Source organism: Pithys albifrons, chromosome 13 (assembly GCF_047495875.1).
Source record: "Pithys albifrons albifrons isolate INPA30051 chromosome 13, PitAlb_v1, whole genome shotgun sequence".
NCBI classification, from domain to species: domain Eukaryota; kingdom Metazoa; phylum Chordata; class Aves; order Passeriformes; family Thamnophilidae; genus Pithys; species Pithys albifrons.
The window spans coordinates 14,049,190-14,062,252 of NC_092470.1; the positions used below are offsets into that span (position 1 = coordinate 14,049,190).

Consider the following 13,063-nt stretch of genomic DNA (forward strand, 5'->3'; position numbering starts at 1 on the left):
TCCCATCCCAGCCTGCGAGGGGATAATTTAGGAACCAGCAGCCCGAGGGCACCATCTAGTGAACAGCCGGGACTGCACGAACTTGAAATGGGCAGAAATGGAGTGGAAACCGGGATGGAGGGATTCCAGGGGGCCAGTTCAGGGGATTGAGGAGTCACGTTTTGTCTTTTCCCTCTACTCCGTTTTTTAATTTTCTCCATCAGGTTCCCCCAGAGAAGAGTCTTTGCCTCACTTCATCCACTGTGGCAGGGATGCTGGCCTTGAACATACCACACTTGTGACTCTGCCCAGGCCAGTGGAATTGGAAAAATGATGGCATTAAGTTTTCTTGTTTGTGGAAAAAAAAAAAAGGCTATTTCTAATTCTTTGTGAGGGGACCCAGGTGTGCAGCAGCTGAGTGATGGAAGCAGCTCTGTTGTGGGGCAGCTCTGAGCTGCAGGCATGGGCTGTGCTTTCAGCTGAGATGAAACCTCCCTTTGAGTGGAAGATTAAAAAGCACCATAGGTGCTCTAACATCTCCCCATCACTCCCAAGGTAAGCTGGCAGGGGAGAAGCAGGCTGAAAGGCTACTGGTTTGGTGCAGAGCTTAAAACTCCCTGAGACAATACAGTAAGTGGGCATGAGGGAAACACCACACCACACTGCTGCCAGTGTGCTGAGCTGAGTCCTCTCCCCACATTGCTTTACTGGGAATTCCATACCTTGCCAAGAGAAAGCTGTCCTATAGCTTGTTGTTCCCCAACGAGATATTTCTGCAGCCCAAAAGCAATGCTGTGCTTTGATATCCTTTGTCATTACTGCCTGCCTGACTCCTGCAACATGACCCCGTTCCCACTGACCCCAAAGCCAGCTGCTGTACTTCCCAGGCATAAGATCAGTGGTTATTTTTGATCTGGCTTGCAGATAGGCTATGGCTAAGGCATGGGCTTATGCTCATGCATACAACTCCACTGTCCTCAGTTCCTCTTTCCTGGGCAGTTGCTGGAGGAGACAATCTCAGGGCAGGAATAAGGAAAGGTGGTATCTCCATGGAAGACCACATCAGTGACCAAACCTTCAACTCCCCCTTTACCTGGTGGTAGTGGGGCAGTGCCCTTACCATGCTGAGGGTAAGCCCAGCACCGAGGCTGCCTGCACAGCGGATGGAGGTGGTTTATCCCTGGGGGCTTCTCTATGTTTTGCCTGCAGCAAACCTTTCTCATGCACACAAAGCACCCATGGAGCAGGGACTGAGGTACAGGGGCACTCAGGTCAGACCACCCCACCTGTCAAGCTCACCCTTTGCCAGACCCCTTTTGGGCCAGCTTCTTAGGGAGGATGGAGCTGCTGGGAATGAAGCCTTTTCCTCTCATATGCACACAGTCACGATGGTTAGTTAAGTGGCTTGTTTTTCATTAGGAAAAGACTGTTGCTAGGCCACCCCGTTCCCGGCGTTGGTTGGAAAGGGGTTTTGCAGCCAATCCGGGAGGCTGTGCTGGGCTTTGCACACGCACACATCACGCACACCCCTCCTGCAGCACAGGTGCTAAGCGCCTGCCAGATGTGCCTATTCATTTCCACATCACACCTATCTGCTTCTTCTGGCCAAGTGGTTTATTAAGGCTCCTGAGATTTTAATTTATAGTTGGCTCAGTTTTCTGCCTTCTAATTTACACTCAGGGGGTAGAGGAGAGGGGAGATAGTGGGTGGCGGGTGTGATGGGGTAAGGATACAGAGGGGCTGCATCCTCCCTCTGCTGTGATCGGTTTGGTCTTTGGTGAGTGCCTGAGTGAAGCCTCTGCTCTCTGACTGCAAAGGGGGTGAATGATCCCTCTGTGTCCCCACAGCCTGAAGACACTCAGGTTAGGGGCTTGCTCCGGGCTGTTAGTAAGTACCAGCACTGCTCCACCCCAAGACACTCAGGTTGTGATTTTTAGGGATGTCCTGTGCAACCAGGTGTTGGTAGGTTCCTTCCAACTCAGGATATTCTATGATTCTGTGATTTGGGGTTTACGTGGCATTTCAAAAAACATGTACTGTGATAAGCAGAGCCAGCAGCAAAGCTGACCAGTTGTCTGATCAGGGGATGCTGCTGCCAACAGTGGTCCCCATGCAAACAGCCCCTGGCAGCTGGGAGAGGGGCTGGACCATGGTCAGGCACTGGTGATGCAGGGTGACCTTGAATTGGACACATCCGTGGCACAGGGATGTCCCGGTACAGTTGCTATTCTGCTGTGGTGCTATTCCAAGTACCCTACAGGTGTCCAACACCCACCCAACAGAAGCAGACTTCTGGTGCATGACCAAAGCAGGATGCAAGCAGAGACCAGGATGTGAGCAGGATGGAGCCTTTTACAGGTGCAAAACTCTCATCATACAGGGTAGAAGTAGACACCAAAACATGCAGAGAAACGTGGACAATCCACATGAAAATCAGTTTCTGAGTGTCCTCTATGAAACACCCATGTAGTAGCAGGGAAGCTAAATAAAAGCAAGAGAATGAACTGAATTGTGTCTGCTGCTCAAGAAGCTGTTGCTAGACAGAAGTAAAAGCTGTCGCCATCAGCTCCCATTGGCTCAGCCCCACTCCAATGATGGGCTTATCAGTTACCTGCACTCGCAGCTGGCTGGAAAAAAGTCATTTGACAATGTTTTCCCTGTGATAAAAAAGCCCAATGCCAGATTCATGGGTTTGGGTTAACCATTGTTCAGAATTGTTGAGGTAATGGCTGATTTTTCTGCAGATTCTTCAATTATCACAAAATTTAGCGTAAATGGTGAGACAGACCAGCTCTCCTTCACCCCCCTAAAGACGATGCTCAGCCTCCCGACATGAGCACCAGCAGGCTGCTCGTGTGATGAGCCCAAGCGTGTTCAGCCATGGCAACTCCGAGCTGGCACATTGGTGAATATTCACAAACACCTGTGAAAATCCTGATTAGCTTCTGAGAGTGAAAATGGGGTGCATGTTGCCATTTATTCAGAGCAAATTATCATTGGCAGGGAGCAGATTGCCACCATCCCTTATCATCCATGTGGGGTTTGCTCAGCAGCAGTTTTGAGGAGCTGTGGAGTTACAGCACAATGTTGGAGGTTTTCCAAGTCCTTCAAATCCAATGTAAATAGGGATTAACCCCCAAATTGGTTTCTCACCTTCCCTGAGTGCTGGAGATCATAGCATAGAAGCAAAGCTTGCAGGGCATATCAGCATCAAAGAGCAGCTGGCCTTTGGCTGCCTTGCTGCCCCCAAATTTGCCCCTGAAGCAGCCACTGTCAGGCTACTCAAAGCACCTTTTTTTCAAGTTGCAAGTGGGTTTTAAGCCCTGGAACATGGCATGGTCCTCAGGCAGCTGTTTGCCAATCTCATTCCTGCCCTCTCACTCTTGTAGAACTGACAGATCAAGCCATGCAGAATGTACATGAGACTTTAGCAAGAACAGTTTTTAGCTGTACAATTATGAGAATAGTTTATTTAAAATGAAGTGCATTCTATGCTCTTGTCCAGGCTGGACATTGATTAGATCCAGACTTTCTTCTCAGGCTTCACTGTGCAGCTGGATCCCTACAGATCTATAACGCTTGGTGAGATTCATCTAAGAATACTGAGAGAGCTAGCTGATGCCATCACAAAGCCTCTTCCGACAATTTTTGAGCGATCCTGGGAATCTGGAGAGGTTCCAGCTGACTGGAAGCTAGGGAACATTGTCCTAGTTTTCAAGGACACGGGAAACTACAGGCCTGTCACTCTTGCTTCAGTGCCTGGGAAAATCATGGAAAAGATTATTCTGGGAGGTACTGAGGAACACCTGGAGGACAATATTGTCATCAGTCACAGTGAGCACAGCTTCATGAGAGGAAAGTCCTGCTTATCAAACCTGATTTCCTTCTACAACAGGGTAGCCCACCTAGTTGATCAAAGGAAGCCAGTAGATGTTATCTTTTTGGAATTCAGCAAAGTTTTTGATTACTGTCTCTCACACGACCTTTCTGGATAAAATGTTGAGCACACAGCTGAATAGCCATGTTATATGATGGATGAGCAACTGATTTAGAGGTTGGGCACAGAGTTACAGTGAATGGGTTTAACATTAGACTGGTGACCTGTCACTAGTGGGGCTCCACAGAGCTCCATCCTTTGTCCAGTTCTCTTCAACATCTACATGAACGACCTGGACACAGAACTCAAAGGAACACTAAAAAAGGGGATTGTATGGCTCTGCTCTGCACTGGTGCAGCCTCCCCATGAATATTGTGTGCCATTTTGGGCATCACAACATAAAAAAGACATTAATCTATTAGAGAGCATCCAAAGGAGGGCCATGAGGATAGTGAAGAGACTGGAGACTCATTGGTGTCTTCAACATACTAACAAGGGGAAGCGAAGGGGCAGGCATCAACATCTTCTCTCTAGTGACAGGACTCAAGGAAATAGCATAAAGCTGAGTCAGGGGACATTTAGGTTGGATATCAGGAAAAAGTTTTGCACCCAGAGGATGGCTGAGCACTGCAACAGGCTTCCCAGGGCAGTGGTCACAGCACCAAGGCTGTCTGAGTTCCAGTGCTTGGACAATGCTCTCAGGCACATGGCAGGATTCTTGGGGTGTCCTGTGCAGGGCCAGGAGTTGGCCTTCATGATCCTGACCTCTCCAACTCAGCATATTCTATGATTCTATGAAAGAAAGTGAGGAGGAACACCTCAGTCCTTCCACAGGAAAACCTGCTTCCATCTGGGAAGGGGACAACCCCGTGGAAGGCACAGAGGATGTCCTGGTAGCCCCCATCGTATGCCCATGGGGGCTCCTCCAAGCTGACACCAGGTCCCTACTCATCCCCAAGTGACAGATGAACACGGCACAGCCCCAGCCCTTATTTCTGTGCAACAGCTACAGACTGCAGGCAACGTTTTTGGGAGACTGCTGGTGTCCAGGTGTCACTGTGTTTCCATCCCCAAACAGAGCTAGGTACTGGGCAGAGCCCATGGAGTACAAGCCCTGGGGAAGGAGGTCAGTGGTCACCTCCACCTTTAATAGCTGAAGGCACCAGGATAGCTTGAAACCTGTGAAGGAGACGCTGTTCCCCATCACAGACTGCTTGTCATGAGGTCTGTGGGCCAGTACTGGTCATCCATGTACTGGCTGCTGTCTGCAGTGGGGTCTGTGATAGGGCTGGGAGGCTGAGGGGGCAGGCTACGGGCCAGCTCCTTCTCCCACTGCACTTCCACCAGTCTGTACAGCTCCATGGCTGTCTGAGCATCTTCCACCGATGAGTGTCCTTTGCAGCCAACCTGAGCAAAGGGGGAAAAGCCTCATTAGATAAAAGGAGCAGCAAAAATCCCACAGGTCAATGTTGTCTGCTTTCTCAAAAGGACACAGGTGCTGTGGGTTTTGGAGGCAGCAAAGGTTTGATGTAACCAAAGAGATACAGGTATCTCTTCAGCACTTTCTGGAGGGTACAGGTCCTGTCCACGTTTTACTGAGATGCTTAATAGTCAGCTTGGGAGGTCCTGGGCTATCCCAGCTTATTTACAGCCAGAAGCACAGGGTCAACAAGCATCATCTCCATCTCACAAAAAGACATGGAGGTGGGAGGACCAGGCTGACTACAGAGGTTTGTAGCTAATCCAGGAATTGCTTCCCATCTCAAGGTTCCTGGTGCTCACCTGGATCTTTTTATGCAGCAGGTGCCTGGCTAAGTTCTTGAGTGACACGTTGGCCCTGACAGGCAGCCCTGCCCTCTGCTTCAGCATAGGGATCTGGCTGGTGTCTCGAGTCCTGTCTTTTGGGTGGAAGTACTTAAGGGCTTGAAAGTCATTGTGGATGGCGTGTCCTACCACAATCTTGTCTTTCAAGATCTTCAGGATCTGGAAGAGTCAGAAAAGGTTAGACAGGCAGTGCAACAGAAGAAACACCAATTAAGCAGAAAGTAAACCATTCTGTATTACATTCAGCTTCCTGAGTTCTAGATTTTAGGTTCCCAGAAGAGAGAAATAATAAACCAAACCAACTACCTGCACAGCTTCAGAGGCTTCCCATCCTGTGGTTGTGTCTCTGCCTCAGAGCAGCTAAGCACAGGCCACCAAAAATCCCAATTTGTGTCTAGCAGATAACACACTGGCCTTTTTTTTTAATTTCTCTTTTTTCCTCACCTCTGCCTGGGCCACCTTGAAGGGTATCGCGCTCTTCATATGCTGCTTGGTGATGCCACTCCAGCGTGTCCGGTAGTCCATGATGGGGAGCTCAGGCTGCACATACTTGTCATAGATGACGTCCCCCTCGTAGTTGACCACGGAGCACCGTGCCAGCTCGCTCAGCCTGCCCTGAGGGCCGGTGCCCACCATCTCACAGTCAATGGCTACGTACTTGCCCGGGCGCAGGACCAGGGAGGACGTTCGCACCTTCTGGTCACTGCCTTTCCCCTGGGACAGCAGCACAGAGTGGTGCCTGGCTATGCTGTCTGGAGAGGCAGATGGGGACAGGGAGGCAGAGATGACCCGTTTGGGCTTTGGGACCTTGCCACAGTGCGGTGCCGTGGTGCCATTTGCCTTGGTGAGGATGGCATGTGCCTCTGACCCCTCCAAGGGGGCCTGACTAACCAGGCGCCCATGAGGGCTCAGCAGCCCCTTCTGTTCCAGCAGTGCCCGGCGCTCCATGAACCGCTGGTGCTTACGGCTCTTCTTCTTGCTGCGGCCCTGCGGCGAGACGGGACCCTTCGGGGATTGAGCGCAGCCCACCGTGAGGGGGTCATGGGTGCCCTGTAGGGTGGGTGCAGAGACCTTCGGGACGGGCAGCAGCGGCGTCATCTGCCCTTTGCCAGGTGGCATCCCTGCTGGAGTGTACAGAGGGGCACATGAGTGCCAGGCAGCACTCAAGCCCCCCTCTCAAAAAGGACGCGCATACCCTACAGCAACCCCACCATTCCGCGGAGTGGGCTGGCACAGACAGGAACTGCGGTGCAGGGGAAGGGGTGGGGGGAGCATATGGACACCCTGTCACACTCTCCCCACGCCTCTGCCCCTCGTTGGCCGGTCCCAAGCTGCCCCATTCCTGGTTCCAGGAATCTTACCGATACGCAACCCCCCTGCCCACCCCATTAACCCCCCTGCCCACCCCATTACGTACTCCCCAAGGTCCTGTCTGCCCATTACCGGGACCTCCCTGCCCCGCTCCCGGTCCCGGCCCCCTGCCTGCCCCTTACCCCATCCTCAGGTCCGAGCCGCCCCCACTGCCCACCCCCTGTCCATCTCCAGGCCCATGCCGGCCCCGCCGCCCGCCCCGGCCCCCGCTGTCCCCCACTCCTGACCGGGCCCGCCGCGGCTCCCACGTGTTCCGCCCGGAAGCCGCCGCTCACACATGCCCGGGCAAGTCCCGTCGCGGCCACGCCTCCTGTGCCTCCATTGGCTGAGCGGGGATTTGCATGCGGGGGCGGGGCTGGCCGAGCCCCGGTTATAGCGCGGGGTAGGGGGGAACGGGGAATGGTCGGGGTATTTGGGAATGGCTGGGTGATATATCTTACATCCCAGACCCGAGTGCTGTCCAGGGCTTCAAGCCTGTCCCAGCTCTGTCCCTGGTGGGGAGGGACACTTCAGGGTGCTGGGTTTCATTTCAGGAGTAGGTTACAATTTTAATTATATTTTGCACTTTTATGCATAATTTGCCAACAGAGTCTTGCCAGAATCAAAGTTGTGACAGAAAGATATTACCATAGTGCACGAGAAACAAAAGTACTCCAAAAGTTTCTGGTGCAAGGTTATTGTTCTAGGAGGTAAACTATGGCAATCCAGTTTTTCCTCTTGTATTCTGGAGGGTGCTTTTTATTTTGGGGTATGCAGATCCATGCCCTGGAGTGCAGCTTGGCACGGATGTGCTGCAGTTTTCCCTGTGTATTTCCTGCGGTGCAGTGCTGACCCGGTGGGCATCCCTTCTCCTGCCACTGGGGTGGGCTGAGGCACGGCAGCTTGGGGTTTGCATCCTCCAGGGTTGTAGGGGGCAGCTCTGGCCAGTGTTTGGTTGAAGATGGGGTTTCAGACCTGCCTCTCGTTGCTTTACTTTCAAGGCTCACAAAAGCAACGTCCGAGGTGGTCAGAAGTGGAGAAGGGCCACCGGCAGCCGCAGCCACCAGCTTGTCCCCACGCCTTCAGCATCGCTGCAGAGGCCGTGTGCCCTAGGGCAGACTGTGACTTGTTGTGGTGGGATGAGCCATACAACAACAAAATCACTAGTCTTCCAAAGGGAACCAGGCACCATGTCCATCCTTGTCCCACCAGGCCCCGCTCCAGGCATTCCCTCTCCCTGCCACATGTGGGGCTCATGGGGATGCAGGACAAGTGTTTTCATGCTCCATCGTTCCCCTTTTTCACCACCCATGAGCTTCTTCAGCCTGGTCAGAAAGAAAAGAGTTAGATTACGCCATGATTTATTTTTTCATATTTCTTTTTATGTATTTCTTTTGGCCAGTAAACCTCAAATCTGTTCCTCTGTGTTTTGCATCTATTGCTTCCGTTCCTGCTGTTCAGCTAATTAATCCCCCTTTAATAAGAGTCATTCAAGTGTCCCATAACACCTTGCTAGGGAGCCCTGGCAGGTCTCTGTGTAGAAATTTCTACTCTGTTCTGGTGTTTTTAACAGCTCTTGGAGGTGGTTCATTTGCTATTCCTGGGCCTCTTTGCCCTCTTTTTCACCCCCTAAGTGGGTGTGAGCTGACCATCGCCGCATGAGTGATGCACCATGATATGAGGGAAATAGGCTTGCATTGCTGGTGGTTCTCCACCAGCTCTAGGCAGACAAGGAGATGGTGTCACTGGCTTCTCTTCTCCCTCACACTGTGTATTGAGATGAAAGGTTCAAGTGCCTCAACTATTCCTGGTTGACAGAGTCTTCCTGGACACACTGCTGTTCCTGTCATGGGTCTGATCACTCTTGGCTTGTCCACAACAAACCCATCCATCTCTCTTCCTTTCCCAGGCTCTATATTTTGCAAAAGGCATGTGGTTCTCTTTGGCAGAGCAAAGTTTTAGCTGTACCCTCATGACTACGAAGAAACCTGAACAGGAGAAATTATGGCATGTTGGAAGAAAGGGTAAAGCTCTTTCTGCTTTTCCAAGGTGACCAGGCTTAGGAAACAACATAGTCCAGAATGCAAAGGAACAGTGTTGCTATTTTTCTCCTCTACCCCAGATACAAGGATGGAGGTGAAAAAATGGCAGAATATCTTTGTATGGGTCCATTGGTGTGCTGTTGCCTCCTGTCACCCCACTGACCCCTGGGTCACACGTAGATGATTCTCACACAGTAGGCGGTTCTCCCTGCAGCAGAAGCCTGGTGCCTAACAGGCATGCCACTCACCTCCACAAGGTCCTGTGGCTGTGCTGGGGATGGATAATTTGGCACTAGACAGTAAAAATCCCATTTCAGATGAGATGTGGCAGATGAGCTGAGATGAAGGCAGAGCGTGCCAGAGCCCAAGAGAGGTGTTTGCACAATTTGAAATAATAATGAAATCTGTAAAACTCTGGGTAGAGCACGACTAGAATAACAGGCTAAATTTGTTAGATGAATAATTTACTAGAAGTGACTGGCTACGCTCCAAGTGAGACGAGCACCAGCCTGGTCTCAGGGTGAGAAGCCTGTGTGTCTCTGTCCTCAGCTGGGAGCTGGTCCCTCTTCTGCCAGCTGGTCATTGCTCCTATAAAAGCTGGTCTCCAGCCAAGGTGCCTGTTCCCAAGTCTGCCCAGGGCTACAGGGATTCCTGCAGAGCTCCCAGTCCTCTCCACAAGGTGTCTGCTGTTTATTTTCAATGCGCTGCTTCACAGTGCGGAGGTGGTGGCAGGGGGTGTCTGTCACAGGCTCCAGGCTTGTGGACTCACCCATCCTCTGTCTTTTTCCTTTCTCCAACCAATTCTCTGTCCTCGGCCATGGTGCCAAGCGAATGGAAGAACAGACATATCTTGACATTTGGGATGGAAAGGGAGATGAAGTCCCAGTGCTGAGAGGAGACAGCGACTGCAGCCTCGGCAGCCAATTAATTTGATCATGTTTATGAATGTGGATCAGTAATTCCAGGTAAACTCCCCAAGAGCAGTGCTGCAGGCGAACAAAGCTTCCTGACCACCCGGGAGCCTGCCAGCAGTCCCCACCAGCGCCAGCACGTTCCTGCTGTGACTCTAAACTGCCTCATTTCCTAGTGCCAGCCTGGACACGCATAATTTTGGCTCCTATTACCTCAATGCCAGAGCTTGTCTTAATGTTGGTTGCGCTATATCCTCCTGGATCTCTCTGTTCCCTCCCTGCCAAGGCTGGTGGGAATAAGAAGCTTAGGCACAGGTTAACTCAGAGAAAGCAGCAAGGACCCAGCTTTGCCTGCATGGGTGATGAGGGACTGCTTCATCATCCTGAGCTTTGCAGGCTGTATAGTTCATCCCCATCACCCACTCGTGGTTGGGGCACCCCACCAGGGCTCCCCATGCTGCTCCCATCACTGAACAGTCTTGTGGAAGAGCTGGTTTGTGTCCACCGGCATCCAGAAGGTCAAGTAGAAGCTGAGAAGCTACAGAAATAAGCTAAGGCAGTGACTGATCCCTTGCTGGACCTGGTTTCCTTTAGGGAAAGAAAGTCTCATGAAGGGAGCACCTGGAAACACCACCACCATCCTTTGGTGAAAGGGACCAGGTCTGGCAGCCAGTACTGCCTGGCTGAGGTATCACCAGCTGGTGGCCTGAGACCACCAGGATGAGGACGTCAGAACAGACAGGCACCATATCACTCCTTGGCCTTTGCCATGATGGGTCCATAGCAGAGGTCCAGCCCAGGGATCCCGTGGGACCCCTCTGTTTCCATGCTGAATTCCCCATCCTCAGCTTCCCATCCCAAGCCCACTTGTGCAAAACCTCCAGGAGACTTTATGCCTCCTGGCTAAGGATGGAGATGGATTGTGTGCAAGAGCACCCACTCAGCCTTGAAGACTATTCAGTGCTAGAAAGTCCTGCTTGGAAGGCTTTCCTTGGAGCACCAAGAGCCACCCTATTTCTCTGACACCTTCTCCAGCACTCCATGGGAATTGCCTGTATCGCTCCAACATGGGCAGATCTTCTCCTCAACCATGTCCTGGAGGGTGTCAGTGCTCTGGGGGTGCTGCCAGGATTAAGGAGGGATGCTCCCAGAGCAGGAGGTGAGGGCGGATGATGCTGCCATACATCTCCCCCCTGGCTCCACATTTTCTGGCTCACCCCCAGGACAGCAGTAAGCAATTACGGGCCATGTGGAAGCTTCATTATTGCCCTGTCGTGGCCTCATTTGACGAGATGTTTTATTGCCAAACTTATTAAAAGTGAAATGTGCAGTTTCTGCGCAGCAATTTCCTGTCTGCGGTGATAAGCCGGGCTTTGCCTACTGTGTAATAAACAGTTATTTTTATGTATGGCTCTGGCTGGGGAGACAGGGAGGAGAGAGGCCTGGCTTGTGTTAATTGCAATGGTTAATGGGATCTATATTGGGAGCAATGTGTGAGGAGGTGTGTGTCCTCCCCCTGCCACACACTGCAACAGAGGTGGTCCTCCAGTGTTTTTGTGCTCTGGGTGCTGGCAGTGGGGACTGTGCAGGGTCTCCACCCCACAGCACAAGAGAATGAGAGGGATTAGTCTGAAATCCACTCACCTGCCTCATCACAGCCCTTTGTCAAAAACTGAGCAAAGGAGTGAACTGCTGTGCACTTCCCTGGTGTTAGACTCTATCCCCTGCAAGGGCTGCTCTTGAGCTCCACTGATTCCACCCCTGCAGGAGGCTGTAGGGAGTTCCAAATTCCATGGGCTTTGCTTCAGCCTCCCCAGATCCTCCCGTCTGTCCAAGAACCATTGTGCCAGCAGTGGCATTTGCAGGAGATACTGGTCGCCAAAGCCCAGAACATCCACCTTGTCACCTCCCACTGTCTCTCCTTGGGTGCCCACAGCAGGCAGGTGCTGGAGATGAGACAACAGGAGCAGTAAATTCAACAGGCACACTAATGTCAGAGAAAACCTGTGGCACTGCTGGGCTTGGACCAGTAAAAATCTGACAAATATCAGCAAAGCTGATAAATATAGTCTCCTTTTGTCAGAAACAAAATGTCCCCATTAGGTGTGCAGTCTGTATTTTGGTTTAATTACATTGTTTTAATACGTTTTGAAAGGAAACAGCTTTTCAAAATGCAAGATGTCAAAACTGCATTTACAAAAATCCTGATTGCCTTTTTTTTTTTTATTTTTCCAGACCAGGCCAAAGCTATCAGTGGAACCCAGGCTGAAACTGCATAACTTTCCCCAATAAACAATTTGTCAGAAAAATTCCTCCTAGCTCTGGGAGATCTGTTCATTATTTGTCAGCAGTCAAAACCCTGTTGGGTATTTCCCATCTGACTTCTTTTCTTAACAGCAGCTTTATTGGTCTGGGAATTAACAGTGGAAGATGCGATACTTGCTATTCATTGCAGTCATCCCAAATGCCACTCATATCATCAGGCCATGGCTCCACAAAGCAGAAGCCCCTCTCCTTTCTCCAATGCATCATTTTTTGGTAACCATGTGGTATTTTAACACAAATTTCCTCCCTGCATCCTCCTGATCCTGCAGCGTGCACCAATATCCTCAGACTTGGAACTGCATCAGGTCCCCCCATCCCTATCCCCCTCATCCATTCCCATCTTTGCTGCCCATCTAAGCATCTCGCTGGGCAAACTCCCTCCATTGCCAGCTCGGGCCCTCATTAATTTGTATTGCAGCGTGTGTCGCGGGCTGATGTGTAATTAGAGCTCCTGAAGCCTGTCTCATGCTGTAATTGCCATGACAGGGGCCACAGCATATCCGCTTGTTAATTAGTAAACCACAATATCCCGGGGGCTCGTTGAGAGCCGCCTTAATTGTATTTCAGCTGGAACAGAGGGGTAATTACCCTTTGCTAGCACTGCCACTTTTAAATTCTTAAAAAAAAATAAAAAGGAAAAAAAAAGAAGGAAAACCCAAACTGAGCTCTTTTCCCTCTTGACATCCACCACTTCTCCCCTTTGCTGCCCAGGGACCTGGATTTGTCCCTGGGTTGAAGGGGAAGGGCTGTGCTCA

The 13,063-nt window shown here is 51.2% G+C and overlaps 1 protein-coding gene across 4 annotated transcripts; it reads right to left on the reverse strand.

Moving 5' to 3' along the window:
• Positions 1–3,076: 3,076 nt before the first annotated feature.
• On the reverse strand, positions 3,077–7,339 carry AEN (apoptosis enhancing nuclease). 4 transcript variants are annotated; one of them, XM_071568242.1, is made up of 4 exons: positions 7,279–7,339; positions 6,125–6,804; positions 5,639–5,839; positions 3,077–5,263 (listed from the first exon to the last, which is right to left on the reverse strand). In XM_071568242.1, the coding sequence occupies exons 1-4, from the start codon at positions 7,328–7,330 to the stop codon at positions 5,060–5,062; spliced, it is 1,137 nt and encodes a 378-aa protein (XP_071424343.1). In that variant the 5' UTR covers positions 7,331–7,339; the 3' UTR covers positions 3,077–5,059. The 4 variants fall into 4 exon arrangements, with proteins under 4 accessions (XP_071424343.1, XP_071424340.1, XP_071424341.1 ...); XM_071568239.1 differs by having other exon boundaries at positions 6,125–6,801; positions 7,279–7,309; XM_071568240.1 differs by lacking the exon at positions 7,279–7,339 and adding an exon at positions 7,174–7,213.
• Between the last annotated feature and the right edge of the window lie 5,724 nt (positions 7,340–13,063).

What these genes read in the sequence shown, in the direction of transcription:
- AEN (XM_071568242.1), bottom strand. Translation starts at nt 7,330, where the DNA reads ATGTGTGAGCGGCGGCTTCCGGGCGGAACACGTGGGAGCCGCGGCGGG. An exon ending in TGGGAGCCGCGGCGGGCCCG is followed by an intron (nt 6,805 to 7,278) that starts GTCAGGAGTGGG and finishes TGTACACTCCAG; the next exon opens with CAGGGATGCCACCTGGCAAA. An exon ending in TGCTGCATAAAAAGATCCAG is followed by an intron (nt 5,264 to 5,638) that starts GTGAGCACCAGG and finishes CCCTTTGCTCAG; the next exon opens with GTTGGCTGCAAAGGACACTC.